Source organism: Nicotiana attenuata, chromosome 1, assembly GCF_001879085.1.
Source record: "Nicotiana attenuata strain UT chromosome 1, NIATTr2, whole genome shotgun sequence".
NCBI classification, from domain to species: Eukaryota; Viridiplantae; Streptophyta; class Magnoliopsida; order Solanales; family Solanaceae; genus Nicotiana; species Nicotiana attenuata.
The window spans coordinates 109,582,609-109,600,545 of NC_031989.1; the positions used below are offsets into that span (position 1 = coordinate 109,582,609).

General features: G+C 40.1%; 1 protein-coding gene across 1 annotated transcript; it reads right to left on the bottom strand.

Moving 5' to 3' along the window:
* Positions 16,526-17,677, bottom strand: LOC109242067. The gene has a single exon (XM_019408899.1). It carries the CDS (start codon positions 17,405-17,407, stop codon positions 16,640-16,642), a length of 768 nt encoding a protein of 255 aa, XP_019264444.1. The 5' UTR covers positions 17,408-17,677; the 3' UTR covers positions 16,526-16,639.

Below are 17,937 nucleotides of genomic sequence, written 5' to 3' on the forward strand. Positions count from 1 at the left end.
TCACGTAATGGGCACTTGAGACCACTTGCAAAAGATTTTCAAAGTTTGAGTCGAAAATGTATAATAGAAATAGTTTATCATGTGTTCAGGTACTCAATTAATATATACCTTAGTTCCAATGTCTACGTAAAATATAGTGACAAGTATAATTAAGAGGTTGTCGATGTATTCCGACTAAGGTATAAATTACAAAGCAAAACAAGATTATCCTAAAGTAATCTTCTTGGTGAAGTATTGAAAAGAAAAATGTGGAAGGTATAGAAAGAAAAAAGCAAAAAGGAAAGGAAAGAGTATAAAATTAGAAAGTGGCATTAGGTGTTTTTTTGGTTCTTAATCTTAGCTGTGAAGTGATGACTTGTGTTATGATTAAAGTTTGGTGGATTATTAATAAATGAAAAATAAATTTCTTAGCATTTTTTTGCACTCAATAATGGAAATTACCCTTCAATTATTCGTGAAGGATACGTATCATTTGTTTAAGTATATGTTACCGTTGCATTAACCCATGGGTTAATTCATCATTTACCCACTGATAAGATTTAAAGCAAATATAGTGTTTTGTGTAGTAATGTGTACTCATTACTAAAAATAACAACTACTAATTGAAAATCATTCGTGTAATTACGTTAAACAGATCAATAAATTTCGATTAGTTTTTTCGCATTTATAAGTATTTAATAGATAAATTACGTTTGCAAAAAAAACTTAATGTTTGACCAAAAAGTGTGAGACCTTTTGTTAAACTAATTACATAGGAAGATAGAAGGCAAATCCTAACCAAAGATAATTAACTCTAGATCAATAAATGCTAAGTAAGAAAAGTTGGCTAAGGTTAAGATCATGAACTCATAAAGGTAATGGAAAAAATCAAATGTATATGATGAACTTACGTTCATTTTCAACATCGTTACCCTACAATGTAAAATAATGAAGAAAGAAAGAATTCACCATTAACGGCCACGAGGCATGTCTTTATTTATTCCATAACGATGGTTACAGAAAAATGAATAGCAAGGTTCTGAACCTTCTTTCATCAGTGAAGAACCGTGTGATTTTTGTGTCCTCCCCCCTTTTTTCGTTCTCTTACCTAGTATATATACTGGGTATTCTCATTTACACCACAGTCATTAGCCAGAGTATCTAAGTCATTTAACTGTTGTACAGATTGACCCTCTGAAATGTCGTAACGTCCAATTCACCGTACAAGCATTTTAAGTACACGACCTCGGCCGTGGCCGAGGTGCTCGTTGCTATAGCATTGTATGAATACGACTTTGGCCCAAGTGACTGCCGTTTCTCTTCACGCAAATTCTTGTTTGGTCATATTTCGACCCATACAGTTGGCCCCTCCGCCTATTGGGGTCATCTTTTGGCTAGCTCGATGGGCGGACTCTGTCGATTCGAAAGTTGTGAGAAATCTGAGCACTTTGGGCGATGGGAGAGTACCTCGTGGCGAGGTAGCGACGTGACATTTCGAGAGCTGCATCAAACCGTCATGTCAGTTCAGAATGTCATTAGAACTCCTCATGCGTCATTATGGCGCACGTTTTCTATGTATCGCGTCGTTTCCCGTGCCCTTTCCGTTTTCAAAATGGCGGTGTTTGGTTTTCCCGCTCAGGGTATTTATATCCCTATAAATAGGGGAAAATCTTATATTTGAATGCTATGCTTCCCAATCGTTCAAGAAAGACTCGCAGCTTTCTTCTTCTCCTTCAGTTTCTCACATTTCCCTTTCTCTTAAAATTCTTGTGACTGCTACCTTTTTCTCATTCCCGATTTTCGCAACCAAAGAAGAGATGGCTAGTGCATCCTCCAACCCTGATAGACCCGTTGGTGCCCCGGTACTGGAAAACGATATTCCCCCACTCGAAGAGGGAGTGGCTATGGTGGAGGATGAAAGTTTTCCGACGGTGGATGAAGTGGTCCCCCGCCCAGGAAAGGCAAGGACTGACTTCAAGAGCCCTGCTGAGGATGAGTTTGAACCTGTTATTTCTACGATAGATGCCGCGGCGCTCACCACATTTAAAACCAAATGGAGAATCCCCGATCACATTGAACTGGTTTCGACGGGTCGTGACATAGTGCATATACACTGCCCAGGCTACTGCACGTTTTACGCATATCCATTTGTCATCAGATACACGCTTCCCCTTCCTTCCTTGGCGGTGGACTTCTGCCGCTTCTACGAAGTGTGTCCGACTAAACTCTCTCCGTACGTATACAAGCTCTTCCTTATGCTCATCAAGTACGCGGAGCTGGCCGATCGAGGAATTTCTCTACAACACATGCTTCACCACTTCGCCCCCTATTTTTATAGGGGTACGATGATTCATCTTCGTCACCGGGGAACCAAGGGTTTGGTGGCGAAGATGGATGACAAGACCAATCGCCTCTTCTGGGAGAACTTCTTCTATGTCCGAACAGAGCATGTGGTATCGAACCCTGCGAGGTTTTCCTGAGACGTGGAATTTCGCCCGTAGGTCTTTCCTTTTTTTTTTTTTCAAATGGCCGTTGGTCGTCTCCCTTTAGTGACTTCGTCGAGTTTTTTGTTTTTGTTTTTTCAGCCGAGAGAGTACCTCCTCCGCAAATTGCTAATATTCCCGAGTGGGTGAGGTCAATTCTGCCCCACACGATGGGGATTCGCGAATGGGCACCTTTCCACAAGAGGTTTGGGCGCAAACCTTCCGCTGGTGAGTTGGCTTGTTTCGGCCTTAGTTTCTTTGTTCTTTGCTCCGTATTTTCCTTTACCTTATATCTTCGTTTGGTAGAATTTCTTTCATTGGCAGGTCAGAGGAGAGCGAGAAGGGCGAGGGCCTCTGTGTTTGCTTTCCGTCAGCCGGCTTCTTCTGCCAGGCCCATACTAGTGGTAGCTGTGGATGAGGGCGTCCAAAGTCTGGCCGTTCCGCGGACCGCGTCCGCGTCCGAACCTGTTCGTTCGGAGGTCGCTCTTCGGTCGGACACTCCGGTCCCCACAGTTCTTTCGGCGGACGAACCTTCTTATGATGGTGGTGAAGAGGCCCCGTCAAAGAGGCGGAGGGTAATATCGGAGGGGGCGTCTTTGATTGAAACGCTCTCAAGGGATGACCTTGTTTCGGCGGTGTCTGAAGCCGGCGGTGATGCCAACCTGGGTGTGAAGGCGATGCTTATTTCGATCGTGGAAGAGGCTGCCGTGGTAGAGGGACAGAGTTCGGAGGCCGCCGTGATTGTTCCGAGCGGTCCATCAACGTCTCGGCAGGGACGCGCCCCCTATTCGACTAATGAGAGGTTGAAGGGCGTAGTGGTAGATGATTATGCATCTGATTCTGATATTGATCCTGAGGATATGAGGATGTTCGAGGAAGGTTTTACCAGGATCAATGTGAGGGCGGAAGGTCCTTCTCGTGTGCTCGAAATTCCATCGGACTTTAACCTGTTGGAGGACACGGTGGACTTGGTGGCCCAATTTGACCTTCTGTGCTCCGCCGCTAAAAGCAGGTCTCTTTGGGAGAGCAGCGATTCTGGTTTGTCACGCGGTATGGCTGGGATGGCCTTGAGGGTGAGTTACTTTTGCTATTTTTGTTGTTTTGTGCCATTTGCTTTCGCTGATTCTTTTTTTTTTTTTTGACTTACATGCTGGAGATCAAGAGTGCTCATCGGGCTGAGACGCGGGCCGATGTCTTTCTAAAAATGGCCGCGAAGTATCGCCGGTATCGCGATAGGTGCCGTGAGATGCACGCGCAGCTTAGGGCGGGCAGTAATACTCAATCCCTCAGGGAGGAGTTGGAGAAAAGGGATGAGGATCTGATGCGGTCTATCCGCAGATGTAGCGAGCTCGAGGGGCTGCTTAGGGTCAAGGACGAGGAGCTTGAGGTGGGCAAAGGGGTTGCGGCGGAATGCGAGGATCTTCAGGTGAATGTGTTGTCTTTGCGAACCGAGCTTGAGCAGAATGCCACTAGAGTTGCCAATCTAAGCGCAGAGTGGACGGAGAAGGTGGCTGAGTTAGAAAGGAAGGTATTCGAGTTAGAGAGGGCCGATGGAGCCCGAGTGGCAGCTTTGGCGAGGGCAGCGGCGCTGGAAGACACTGTCCTCTTCCTTAGGTCTGAGAGGGAGGTTGAGAGGGCGACGACCACACTGAGGGAGGCAAGGCTCGAGGAGCGGATCGGTGAGCTCGAGCGGGATGCCTCGAGCCTGGGAGACCAAGTTGTGGCTCTCGAGGTCGAGAAGGCGCAGCTGTTGGCTCAGGCCTCCCCTCAAGAATCTACTTCTGTTGTTGTCCCCTGCCATTTGTACGAGATATGGATCCATGCTGAGGCCCAACAAGATATATATGAGAATTTGTGGGCGACCGGGAGCGTTCCTGAGGCCGTTTTTGAAGACGCTCGAGTTAAGGCACGCGAGGCTCGTCTTGCCTGTGGTTACGACCCTACGACACCAGAGGCCGGTGGGGGCGCTGCGATCGGATATGGGCTTCCTTCTGATGATGACAATGCTGGCGAGGACGGTGGTGGAGATGATGCCGAGTGAAGTTTTTGCAGCTTTTTGTACTTAGCTTCTTTTTTTTGTTGCTTTTTTTTCCTTTCACGGGGGCCCGCTTTTGGCCTTTTGTAAGACGTTGTTGCATATGTATATCTTCTGAATAAGATAGTTGGTTTGCCTTTGATTGTATATCTCTGAGTTTCATTCATCATTTTTCATTTTCATTTTTCATCATCATTTTTTTTGAAAAAGATCTTCCGATTTTCCCGTGACGAGTCCCTGATTTTTAGTTGGGAAATCGAATGAGGTCGAATTTAGCTCGCTGATTCGAGCGAGGCCGGATCTCATCTCGTTAGTTTGAACTGGGTCGAGCCTTACTTTGTTAGTTCGAGCGAGTTCGAACCTTACTTTATTAGTTCGAGCGAGATTGAACTTTATTTTGTAAGTTCGAGGAGGTTGAACTTTATTTTATTAGTTCGAGCGAGGTCAAACTTTATTAACTTGGACGGAAGTCGAATTTTACTTTCTTTAGCCATGGCCGGGGGCCGTAGGGGTGTTAGTTCGAGCTAGGTCGAATTGTAACCCATTATGAGTTCGAACGACGTCGAACTTTGGCTTGTGAACTCGAGCGAAGTCGAATTTTACTTTCTCTTGGCGATGGCCGGGAGCCGTAAGAGTGTAAATTCGAGCGAGGTCGAATTGTAACTCGTTATGAGTTCGAACGAGGTCAAACTTTGGCTTGTTAATTCGAACGAGGTCGAATTTTACTTTCGCTTGGCGATGTCTGGGAGCCGTAAGGGTGTAAATTCGAGCGAGGTCGAATTGTAACCCGTTATGAGTTCGGACGAGGTCGAACTTTGGCTTGTTAATTCGAACGAGGTCGAATTTTACAATAACTTGGTGATGGCTGGGAGCCGTAAGGGTGTAAATTCGAGCGAGGTCGAATTGTAACCCGTTATGAGTTCGAACGAGGTCAAACTTTGGCTTGTTTATTCGAACGAGGTCGAATTTTACTTTCGCTTGGCGATGGCTGGGAGCCGTTAAGGTGTAAATTCGAGCGAGGTCGAATTGTAACCTGTTATGAGTTCGAACGAGGTCAAACTTTGGCTTGTTAATTCGAACGAGGTCGAATTTTACTTCCGCTTGGCGATGTACGGGCTCGCTGGAGTGGTAAGAATGTTGCATGCTGCCTTGTTTTTATTGGAGAATATTACTCGTTGCTGCATCGTTTATGCATGTGTCGGGGTGAGTCCCAGTTTATCTAATCTTGCTTTCATTGGAGAATATCATGCGTTGTTGCATAATTTATGTATACGTCGGGTGAGTCCCAGTCTATCTAGTCCCTTCATTGCTCGGCCTAGAGAGACCATTGACGGGACGGGCGATGAACTTACTGCTTGGGCTTCTGGGCACTCTGGGACTCGATTAATTCGAACGAAATTCGGACGTGATTCGTAGTATTTTGTCGGCTGAATTGGCGTAGCATCTCCATGGTGAGCATACGGGCAAGCTTTTTCGTGTTCATGTTCTGCGTGTGTTTGAGAGATTGTACGTTCCATGGAATCTCCGACTAGTCCCAGGCTATGGAGATTGTTTCTTAATGATGCCGGCTTGTTCTGAGCTGTTTGTCTGTTATTCATAGTATGGTACGGTGTGGGGGGTATTCCCGATTTGCCGTTTGCCGTAGGGAAGAACTTAGAGCATGTATGTCGGCTAGCCTTCGTTCGCGTATTTGGGAGAACGTCCCTGTTCTCTGTTTCACTTTTCTCTCTTTTTTAAGAAGGAATAGCATGTTAGAAGTACATAGAATCATCTGTTACCTTGGTCGGCTGTTTAGTTGACGAATGAGGGGGATTTGCCACGTTTCCCTTGACGGCTGCGCTCTTTAGATCTGGGAAGTTCCCTCGTTTGGCAATGAACTAGGATCGCGCCGCAGGGCGGCTCGCCTGGTTCTGTATTCTGGTACTAGTTTCCGGCCAGATGTCGGCTTCGGCTTTGCGTGCAGCCCCGTCACTTGTTGGGCTTTGGCATCTCGTGGGTGGACGATCCACTCCCCCCATTAGGGTCTCGAGTTTGAGTCCCAGTTCGTCTCAGTCCCGGGCGCGCAAAGATGGCAGAAATGTAAGTCATACCACAAACATACAGACGAGGAGTATTTTAGTCAGTAAATTATACAAGCATCGTCTCATACAGTAGGAGGGAAGGCGATATGCGTAGGATGTTGGTGTTGGGTACTAACCTGGAAATGGGATTACGGGCGCGTTTGGTGTGCGTAGTCATAGTCCCACCACAATGGCTCATGTTCACAATGCATCAGGGCTGCTACTGTGGCGCAGCGCAATTTTCGTGTGTAAACCAGGGATAACTCCGGTTTCGTGGAAGGATTTAACCTTGGTTGGTTCGGCGGTTTCGGGGGTTTACCGACCGGTTTCGCAAGTTGACATTCTAGTGAAAGGGTAAAACTTCACCGAACGGGAGATAGAGCTAAGACCATGCTTGGATCTAGAGGGAACTAAGGCTTTGGCTAGAAAATCCCCACAGACGGCGCCAAATTGTTTGACCAAAAAGTGTGAGACCTTTTGTTAAACTAATTACATAGGAAGATTGAGGGCAAATCCTAACCAAAGATAATTAACTCTAGATCAATAAATGCTAAGTAAGAAAAGTTGGCTAAGGTTAAGCTCATGAACTCATAAAAGTAATGGAAAAAATTGAATGTATATGATGAGCTTACATTGATTCTCGACATCGTTACTCTACAATGTAAAATATTGAAGAAAGAAAGAATTCACCATTAACGGCCACGGGGAATGTCTTTATTTATTCCATAACGATGGTTACCGAAAAATGAATAGCAAGGTTCTGAACCTTCTTTCATCAGTGAAGAAGTGTGATTTTTGTGTCCTCCCCCCTTTTCTTCGTTCTCTCACCTAGTATATATACTAGGTATTCTCATTTACCCCACGGTCATTAGCTAGAGTATCTAAGTCATTTAACTATTTTACAGATTGACCCTCTGAAATATCGTAATGTCCAATTCACCGTACAAGCATTCTAAGTACACGACCTCGGTCGTGGCCGATGTGCTCGTTGCTATAGCATTGTATGAATACGACTTCGGCCCAAGTGACCGTCGTTTCTCTTCACGTAGATTCTTATTTGGTTAGATTTCGACTCATACACTTATGTCATACAAAACAAACGTGGAAGGATAGAGTACGTGTTAAATTTGTACTTTCGCGTTACCCTCGTGTTTAGTTGCTATGGTTGGAGAAGGAGCTAAAAATACTTGCAAATGAATGTTTAACCAATTCAAACACCAAAATTAGTTAATGATGCAAACTTAATAAAAAAATTACTCGAGTTAGATAATATTAGATTAAAAGCAGGTGAATAATTAGTGTTCTTTTAACTTGGACAAGTTGCTATGTACCCAAACTGATAATTCTGTTAATGTTGCCTTATCTATAACTAGGTTACTTTCTATTATGATAATTACACTATAAAATTAACTAAGGTCACAGCCTGTCAATTATCCAATAGAATTTTCAAAGAAAAAATGGTTTAATATTTTCAATTCAAGCCGAAATAAGAAATGACTGAAACACCATGTAACGATCCGACTGGTCATTTTGAACAATTGCATCCGGTTCGGCAATTTGAGTTCAAGAGCAACTTTACATTATGTATATCGACTTGTGTGCAGGGTTGGATTCAGTTTTCGGATGAATCAGAGTCGAATTGGAAAGAAGGAATATAGTCCTAGAAGCTTAAGCAGAGAGAATTTGACCGAAATTTGACTTTTGAGTAAACGGCTCCGGAATGAGTTTTGGATGATGTCAGTAGCTTTGTATGGTGATTTTGGGCTTGGGCGTGTGTTCGGATTTGGGTTTGGAGGCCCGTAGGGTAATTTGAGGCATTTTGGTGAAAGTTAGAAAAGTTGAAGTTTGGAAAATGGAGAGGTTTGACCCATAGTTGACTTTTATGTTATCGAGGTCGGAATGCGATTTTGAAAGTTGGAACAGCTCCGTTTTGTCATTTGGGATTTGCCTGCAAAATTTGGTGTCGTTTGGAATTGATTTGATATGGTTCGGACGCTTGGTTGCAATTCTAGAGGTTCTTGAAGTTCATAGTGATTTTCATGCGTTTTGGCATCTGATTTGTGGTCTTAGCGATGTTTGAAGTGATTTGAAAGTGGGGCTAAGTTCGTATGATGTTATGGGATGTGTTGGTACATTTGGTTGAGGTTCCAGAGGCCTCGGATGAGTTTCGGGATAAATTTTGAGCGGGTCCGGGCATTTCGGTACTCTGAGATGGTTCTGGCACTTTTGGGAGTGCGGACCGCACCAAAAATATACGGACTCGCAGAGGGGAGTGCGGACCGCACTAAAATTTCGCGGACCTCAGTGCGGACCACACAATTTGGTGTGCGGCCGCACATCAAGTTGTTCCGCAGGTGCACTGGTCTGACTTCTGAAGCCTATATCTTTTGATCTACAAAGAGTTTTGAGATGATTCAAAAATGCAAATTGTAGCCCTTCGTGTCTAGTTTCCAGAAAGGTAAAGAAATCACAATTTGGACATTTGTAGAGAAGGTTATGGCCAAAATACTAAAGCATGTCGCTGTAGTCAACATTCTTCGCGGTCAGCGGTGATGGACCTGGACCGCGGTCAGCGGTGGTTTTTGTGCGGTCAGCAGTGATGGAAATCTGGGAGGTGCACTATAAATATGTGGGTTAGGGTTTTATTTTATATTTTGACCTAGAGAGCTTGGATCTTGGCGATGTTTCGAAGGTTTTTCAAGAAATTCATCGAGGTAAGTGATTCTAACTCGGATTTAGCTAGAATACATGAATCTATCATTGAATTCATCATTTTATTCGTGATTTGGGATGGAATTTGGGAAAAATTGTGAAATCTTTCAAAAATATAAAATGATGATTTGAAGGACCAAATGGTATCGGAATTGGATAATTTTTGTATGGGTGAACTCGTATCAGAATAGGTATTCGATTTTTGTAAATTTTGTCAGGTTCCGAAATGCGAGCCCGAGGAGTTGACTTTTGTTGACTTTTTGCAAATTGTATAAGAATCATAATTTTGTTAATTGGAATTATTTTCTCTTGCATTATTAGATGTATTCAAGTCGTTTTTGGCTAGATTGAGCCGAGCATTGATGATTGGTAAAGGAAAAGCTAAATCGAGTATTGAATTGGCCGGATTGAGGTAAGTATCTTGCCTAACCTTGTGTGGGGGACTTCCCCTTAGGATTTGAGTCTTCTATGCTATTTGTAGTCCGTGCACCCGAGGTGACGAGTGTGTGCTCGGACTTATTTGTGGAAAATTTGCCTTTAAGGTTCTTAGGTCCTTATGTTCATTATGTGAGAAGTATTCCGTTATGATTGAATTTCCTAATTGCTTAATTTACCTCTATATGCTCCATACGATGTTGTTAGCTTCCCTCTAACTCTTACTGTTACTTGGCCATATTCGCCTTAATTGAAGCGATTGTTCTTCTTATCGTTGTTATCTCTAAATTGTGAATTTCTCTATGACCCCGTGTATATATGCTATGTGCCCAAATTGTTGTGGTTGCCGGTGTAGTTATCACGTGCCTGTTATGCCTTGTTGTTTTTTTTAAGGTTATTGCGCTTCTTGGTTTTTCCGTGATTCTCTTGTTGTCGTGTATTCATACTCTTGGTAGTGGAATTCCTTGTGATTGGGTTGTTGGATTGTTTTTGAGTATTCTTCGTGTTGCTGCTGCATGTTTACTTTGGGACTATGGGACGGTATCCCGGGAAATCCCCCTGCATGTTTACTTTGGGACTACGGGCGGGTACCCCGGGAGATCCCCCTGCATGTTTACTTTGGGACTACGGATCGTTATTCCGGGAGATCCTCCTGCACTTTTATATTGGAACTACGTGACTGCACCCGGTAGATTTCCCTAGTACTGGGTATTTACATTTGGGACTACGGATCGGTATTACGGGAGATCCCCGCGCACTATGAGTTGGACTACGGGACGACACCCGGGAGATCCACTGGATATTTATAATTGGGATTACAGGACGATATCCTGGGAGATCTCCGGTTGTTATCTCTGCGTTGAGTTGTACTCCTTCTGTGATTATTTGTCTCCGTTGTATTTGTTGTTATCAATTTCAGTGTTTTAACTGTTTAGATTCCTTTACTGCTGTGATCCTTTGTGTTGGAATCCATAATGTTTACAATACCTCGCCGTATTATATATATATATATATATATANTATATATATATATATATATATATATATATATATATATATTTCAATACTTCAAATTTCAAATAATTGTTACATTTTTAACTCAATTAGTTTCTCAATTAAATTTCCTTAAAACCGTTTGAGGTTGTATTTTACTTAAAATAAAATTTCTACTAAGTTAATTTATTAAATCCCATGTTAAAGGTAATAAATCATTCGACGTTGTATTTTAATTTAAAATGGTACCTTCTTTATTCAAATGATTTCCAATAATAACTTCATCTTTTTTTGTTGAGTTCCTAGTTGGTTTAGGAACTGTACTCTACTTTATGTTATGTAAATGAGACTCCTTGAGCATCTTAGTTGCATTGGTTATGGACCCTATGTACTGAGTAACATGAGAACATCGTTGCGCAAAATGAGATAAAAATATGTGGGTACGAGGTGCCGGGTGTGCCAAGGGTTGGTAAGTGAGGTTATGATATGAGACATCGAGTTTGAGATGGCTGGAATTGTGCATCATAAATGATGTGATTTATTGAGTTGACATCGCCTTTCTTATTTGAGTACATTTTACTTGTCTGTGTCCCAGCTATTTTGGTGTCAATTTACTTGGTTATCTTCGTTTCCATCCGTGTTTCCCTTTATTGTTTCAACTGTTTGTGGTTTGAGTTTCTCCCTGCTGCTAATATTACCTTGTTATCGTATCTCGGTAGTTTATCGTTATATCCTGTTCTGTTTATTTGACCAGTAGGTGCCTTGACTGTTCCTCGTCACCAATCCACCGAGGTTAGTCTTGATACTTACTGGGCACCGATGTGGTGTGCTCATACTACACTTCTGTACATTTTTGTGTACAGATCCAGGTATTTGGTCGATAGTAGCTGTGCGGGTCGTTGCGGTGGAGATTCAAGGTAAACCTGCTACAGCGTTCGCAGGCCTTAGAGTCACCTTCATTTGTACTTATTTTTATTTGTTCCTTTTGTTTCGGAGCAGTGATGTATTTATTTTGTATAACTACTCTTAGAAAGGCTTGTGACTTGTACCACCGGTTTTGGGAATTGTAATTTGTTCAGAGTAATTTAATTTAAAGTTAGTAAATATCAATGTTATTTCAGTTTATGTTAGGTTTACCTAGTTTAGAGATTATGTGCCATCACGATTCCTTCGGAGGGATTTAGGCAATAACTTATTTGGATAAAATTCATAAATAGTCACTTTTCAACTTTTGTACTGAAAAATAACCACTATCCTGAAATTTAAAATTTCACACGTAAAATTCCAGGATAATATCATGGAATTTCACTTCCGGAATTTAAAACGTTATGGCAGTGGCTATTTTTTAAAGGCATGGCAGAAAAGTGACTACTAGGTATTATTTCTACCAATCTTATTGGACGAGGCTTTTGCTGGATAAAGTACACAAATAGCCACTTTTCAGCTAGTAATTGGAAAATAACCACTATCATAGAGTTTTAAATTCCATATGTGAAATTTCTGGACATTATCATAGAGTTTCAACTATAAAACTCGAAACTCCATAATAATGGTTATTTTCAATTACAGAGCTTAATAGTGGCTAATTCACGCTATTACTACACTTTTGCTCTAGAAATTTCTGAAACCCACATCTACATGAATAATGGAAAAACTACATTCTATAGTCACTCCAAAAAATAATAGCCGGCAAAATTGATATTTTATATATATATGAATGTACAATATACATATTTTATGCATAATCAATGTATATTTTGATATATTTGGCTAGCGATATAATTATTTTTGGCCGAGCCGTCAAATGAATTACTTGCCCATGAATAATTGCTTAATCATCAGGGACATAATCCCAGAAAAGTAACAATTATAATTAGGATCTCTAACAAATTTAAGCATAATTAAAATTTGTGAAACATAATTATAATAACACAAAGAAAGTATGAGGAAAAAAATATATTGAAGAGAAACAATATGATTACGCTTGATAAAAGGAAAAAAAAAGAAGAAATAAATTCCCAAGCCAAATTGAGTTGAAACCAAAAAAAAGAAAAAGAAGTCTTAACTAAAAAGTCCATCTCAAGATCTTAATTCTCAAATCAAACTTACATTTAGCATCAATAATTGAAGCCACAGTTGGAATTTTCCCTTTAGGAATTAGTCCATGTATATTAGCACACGTTATTCTAATTCCCACTTTTTTACTTTTCAATTTGTCCATTTGCACAACCATTTTTGTATCCAACAAAATCTTCACTGGCAATCCATTTTTTCTCTTCAGCTCTGACTTCAATGTTGAAACTGAATCAACATCAAGATCTTGAGACACCATTGACAATGTTGAATGTATATAGTCTGATAGACCAAATTTGGTAAACAACAACTCCTCTTCACCAACTTTGGACCAACCAATTGGCGATCTACACCTTCGCCCATACAGAGTCTCTCACAGTGCTACCTTGATACTAGAATGGTAGGTGTTATTATTAGCAAGGTCAATGAGAGGTATGTGATCATCCCAATTACTTTTAACATCAAGGACATATCCTTAACTGTTTGAATAATGCGCTCTGCTTGGCCATCTTTCTAAGGATGAAAAACTTGTACCTAATCATTTCTGAAAGAACTTATAAAAGTTCATTTAAACTGAGCACCACTGTCCGGAATGACGGACAACGGAGTCCCATGCAATCAGACGATTTCTTGAATGTACAACTTGGTATAATCTTCTACTGAATCTGTAGTGTTTACTGGCAAGAAGTATGCTGACTTGGTAAGTCGATTTACAATCATCCAATCAAATCATGCTTTTAAAATGAGCAAGATAATCCCGTTATAAATTTCATATTTACCATCTCCACTCAAAATATGTGTATTCTGTAATAAAGCACTAGACTTTCTGCTGCCCGACTTTCACTTGCTGACAATTCAGACAATTGGCCACAAGGTCTGCGACGTTCTTTTTTTTGTCGTTCAACCAATAAATCTCCTTGGTCATGATACATATTTGGGGAACCTGGATGGAAAGAATACCTGAAATTATGGGCTTCTAACATGATCTTCCCTCTTGAAGTCCATCTATGTCTGGAACACATAATCTGTCTTGGTACCTCAAAGTACCATCATCTCCCCCTTATTCAAAAGCCATCGTGTTATACTTGTGAATCTCCCCTTTCAACCGCAACACGTAGGGATCATCAAATTGTTTCTCCTTCCCTTCGGCTACTAAGGGGGAACAAGTCCTGTTCTAGACAACAACTCCATCATCTTCGGAGTCCGAAGTCGAACTCCTATCTTGGCTGGTGAACTTTTTTCACCAGAGTTCTCTTATCTACCTCAATCATAAGTTATACTTCCTAGACTTTATCTTCTTAAGCACTTCCTGAAAACACTTATAGAATTGTTGTGAGCTAAGTCTTTGACATGTACTCTAAATTTTAGAGTCCCGTGCAATGGTATTACCCTCATAACACATAAATAGGCATGATTTTATAGCTTTTCTGTGATCACTTTATCGTCAATAACTAAGCTCGGTGATCGTTCTACTCAATTTGTGTTTGTTACACATGCTAGACATAATCCCTCTGGTAATTATACAATTTTCCCTCATTACCGAACTGATTTTCTTTTTCATATCCCATGCTAACTATTCGAGTTTCAAATCTCCATATGGACTTACTGATGGTTTTCGCATCACCCTTTAGACCCAAGGTCTTATACTTGCAGATCCTTCCTTTTTTTGTTGGGATCCAAATAACTTTCCTTATTTTCTGCAATTCTTTGCACTCTACGTCAATGACGACTCATCTTCCAACTTACTTCTGAGAAATCTTTCTTACTAGGAAAAACTAAATTATTCACTTATCGAAAAGCTAATGTATTCACAACTATCATACACAATCTTTATAATTTAACTCTGCTCATACTGTCAATCCTGGAGAAACCAGATTACGATAATTCCTAAAGGCTATTCTTCTATAGTTTGTGCTCTCACTGCTAGCTAATTTTTTTCCCACCGCCAATGTACTTCGGGTTTAACTTAAACTCTTTGGGTTCTAACACGCGTTTGATATTTCAAATTGTCATCCACTCACTATAGTTGCATCTCCTTCTATTATATTTCAACATTCACCACTTCTGTTACAAATCTATAAATCTGTTATAAATCTGGAATGTAAAGAGAATGAAGGAGAAAACCAATTTGCTCCATACCTTGCCCTGCCCTGCCCTAACCCATCAATTTTTTTCAAAAAAAATATTTTGCCCCGCCCTGCCCTGCCCCGCCCCGCCCCAATTGCCATCCCTAAACACAGTTAGCCTATGAATTCGTACGACTATTTTTGTGAAATATCCTTACATAATCAAATATATTGATTGAACCACAAACACATTTTAATACAAAAAAGTTCTGAATAACTTCCTAAAAAAAATCCGCTACTTATTCCACACCGAATCAAGTTATAATCATTATTTTTGAAATTTCACACATACTTGATGCCAAACACAGCATTGATCACGATTACAGTTATACAAAAAGAAAAATGCATAAAAGCAAAATAAAAAACATACCAGTTCGCTGGTTCGATGACAAAGAAGATGACAAAGGAGAACAGATTAATTGCAACAAACTACTGAGAATCGCTGGGCAGGAACAAAATCGAACAATGATTTGCATGCAAGGAACGATACTGAGGGAGCGAAATTTGCCTCTGAAATTTTGGCTCTCAAATTTTGCCTCTGAACGAATAAAATAAGGGTTTGGGAATATAAGAATAGAAGAAAGGGTAAAACTGTCTTTTCAAAATAATTTTAATAGAGGAGTGGCTATTTTTGCTCAGCATTAGAATTGGTGGATAAAAAATAAACACCACCTTATTTAGTAGCTACCACACGCCATTTTTACAAAAATATCATGGAATTTCACTTGCCAAATTTAAAACGTTACGGCAGTGGCTATTTTCAAAGGCATGGCAGAAAAGTGGCTACTAGGTACTATTTCTTACCAATCTTATTGGACGGGGCTTTGCTGGATAAAGTACACAAATAGCCACTTTTCAGCTAGTAATTGAAAAATAGCCACTATCATAGAGTTTTAAATTCCAGATGTGAAATTTCTGGACATTATCATAGAGTTTCAACTATAAAAAGTGAAACTCCATAATAATGTTTATTTTTAATTACACGGCCGAATAGTGGCTAATTCGCGCTATTGCTACACTTTTGCGCTAGAAATAGCTAAGGCCCAATGGGTACTTCTGAAACTCACATCTACATGAATAATGGGAAAACTACGTTCGTATAGTCACTCCAAAAAATAATAGCCTGCAAAATATATATTTTATATATATGAATGTACAACATACATAAAATACATATTATATGCATAATCAGTATATATTTTGATATTAGCGTTATAATTATTTTTGGCCGACCCGTCAAATGTATTACTTGCCCATGAATAATTGCTTAATCATCAGGGACATAAGCCCAGAAAAGTAACAATTATAATTAGGATCTCTAACAAATTTAAGCATAATTAAAATTTGTAAAACAGAATTATAATAACACAAAGAAAGTATGAGGAAACCAAATCAAAACTTTTTATTTCCAACCCCTCTGCTTCTTTAAATTTCTTGATATAGGAAAACTTCTAAATTCTCTATTATGCTTGTTCTGCTAGCAGTTTGCAAACAATCAACAACAACAACAACGACCCAGTATAGTCCCACAAGTGAGGTCTGGGGAGGGTAATGTATACGCATACCTTACCTCTACCCCGATGGGGTAGAGATGCTGTTTCCAATAGACCCTCGACTCAAGAAGACGAAAAGACAAAAATATATATATTAAAGAGAAACAATATGATTACACTTGATAAAAGGAAAAAAAAAAAATCCCAAACCAAATTGAGTTGAAACCAAAAAAAGAAAAAGAAGTTTTAACTAGAAAGTCCATCTCAAGATCTTAATTCTCAAATCAAACTTACATTTAGCATCAATAATTGAAGCCACAGTTGGATTTTTCCCTTTAGGAATTAGTCCATGTATATTATCACATGTTATTCTAATTCCCACTTTTTTACTTTTCAATTTGTCCATTTTCACAACCATTTTTGTATCCAACAAAATCTTCACTGGCAATCCATTTTTTGTCTTCAGCTCTGACTTCAAAGTTGAAACTGAATCCACATCAAGATCTTGTGATACAATTGATAATGTTGAATGTATATTAGTAATATTATTTGGTATACTAATAAATCCTGGAAAATTTCCATTTGCTAGAACAATTTGGTTTGTTGATTCAGCTGTTAGAACAATTGGATCATAAGTGTAAATAAGTTTTTTGTTTTTATTTTTGGTAGAGAGAGTTATGTTGAATTTTGTGGTGAGTTTTGTAGTGTCGTCAGAAGTTGTAGTGAGGTTAAATTGCGAGATTTTGAGAGAGGAAATGGCGAACGAAGGAAGTTGAGGGTGGTAAAGGACGTAGAAAATAGCACCAGCAATAGCAGCAAGAAGAAGAATGGAGAAAATGATGAGTACAGACCAAAAACAACATAAACAGAAACATCTACGACAGTTGCAACGACGACGACGGTTGTGTCGGCGGTTTGGTCGGTAAGGGATGACCTTTGGCTTGTATGTTTGATTTTTCATGGTGGTGGTGGTGGTGGTGGTGGGAGTTGTGGTGGTGCCACTAGGTTTGGTTGCCATTTTGGTACAAAGAAAGAACAAAAGTTTAAGAAGAATACGTCGTTATTGTTATTGTTGTTATAGTCTGAACTGAACCTGACTAACTTCGTAACGTTGAGAACCAATCGAACTTGTGCTAATTTTATAATGTTGATTCTATGAAGTGGTAGTAAAGGAGATAGGATAGATAAAGAAGAAAATGTATGAAAGAGCTATCAAGAAACTATATAAATGTTGGTGAAAAAATGAAAATGGTGAAGTGTCAATGTCTTAGTTCTTTGGTTTTTTCTTAAATTTGGTTCAAAACCCTTTTGGTGAGAGACGTGAACTCCATAACCATAAAGGAAATTGGATACATAACAACTCACCAACAATATTTGGCAATCTCCTGGCTGGATTAGTTTGCATATTTTCTTGCCTCTCTCTCTCTCTCTTCTACTCTCATTCTCTAATTATCTCCTCTGCCTATTTAGTTTTTGTGTAACTATATTGTTCTCTTTTACAGCTTGTTTGGATGGTTGTGACGTGTCATTTTACAATATATCATAGTG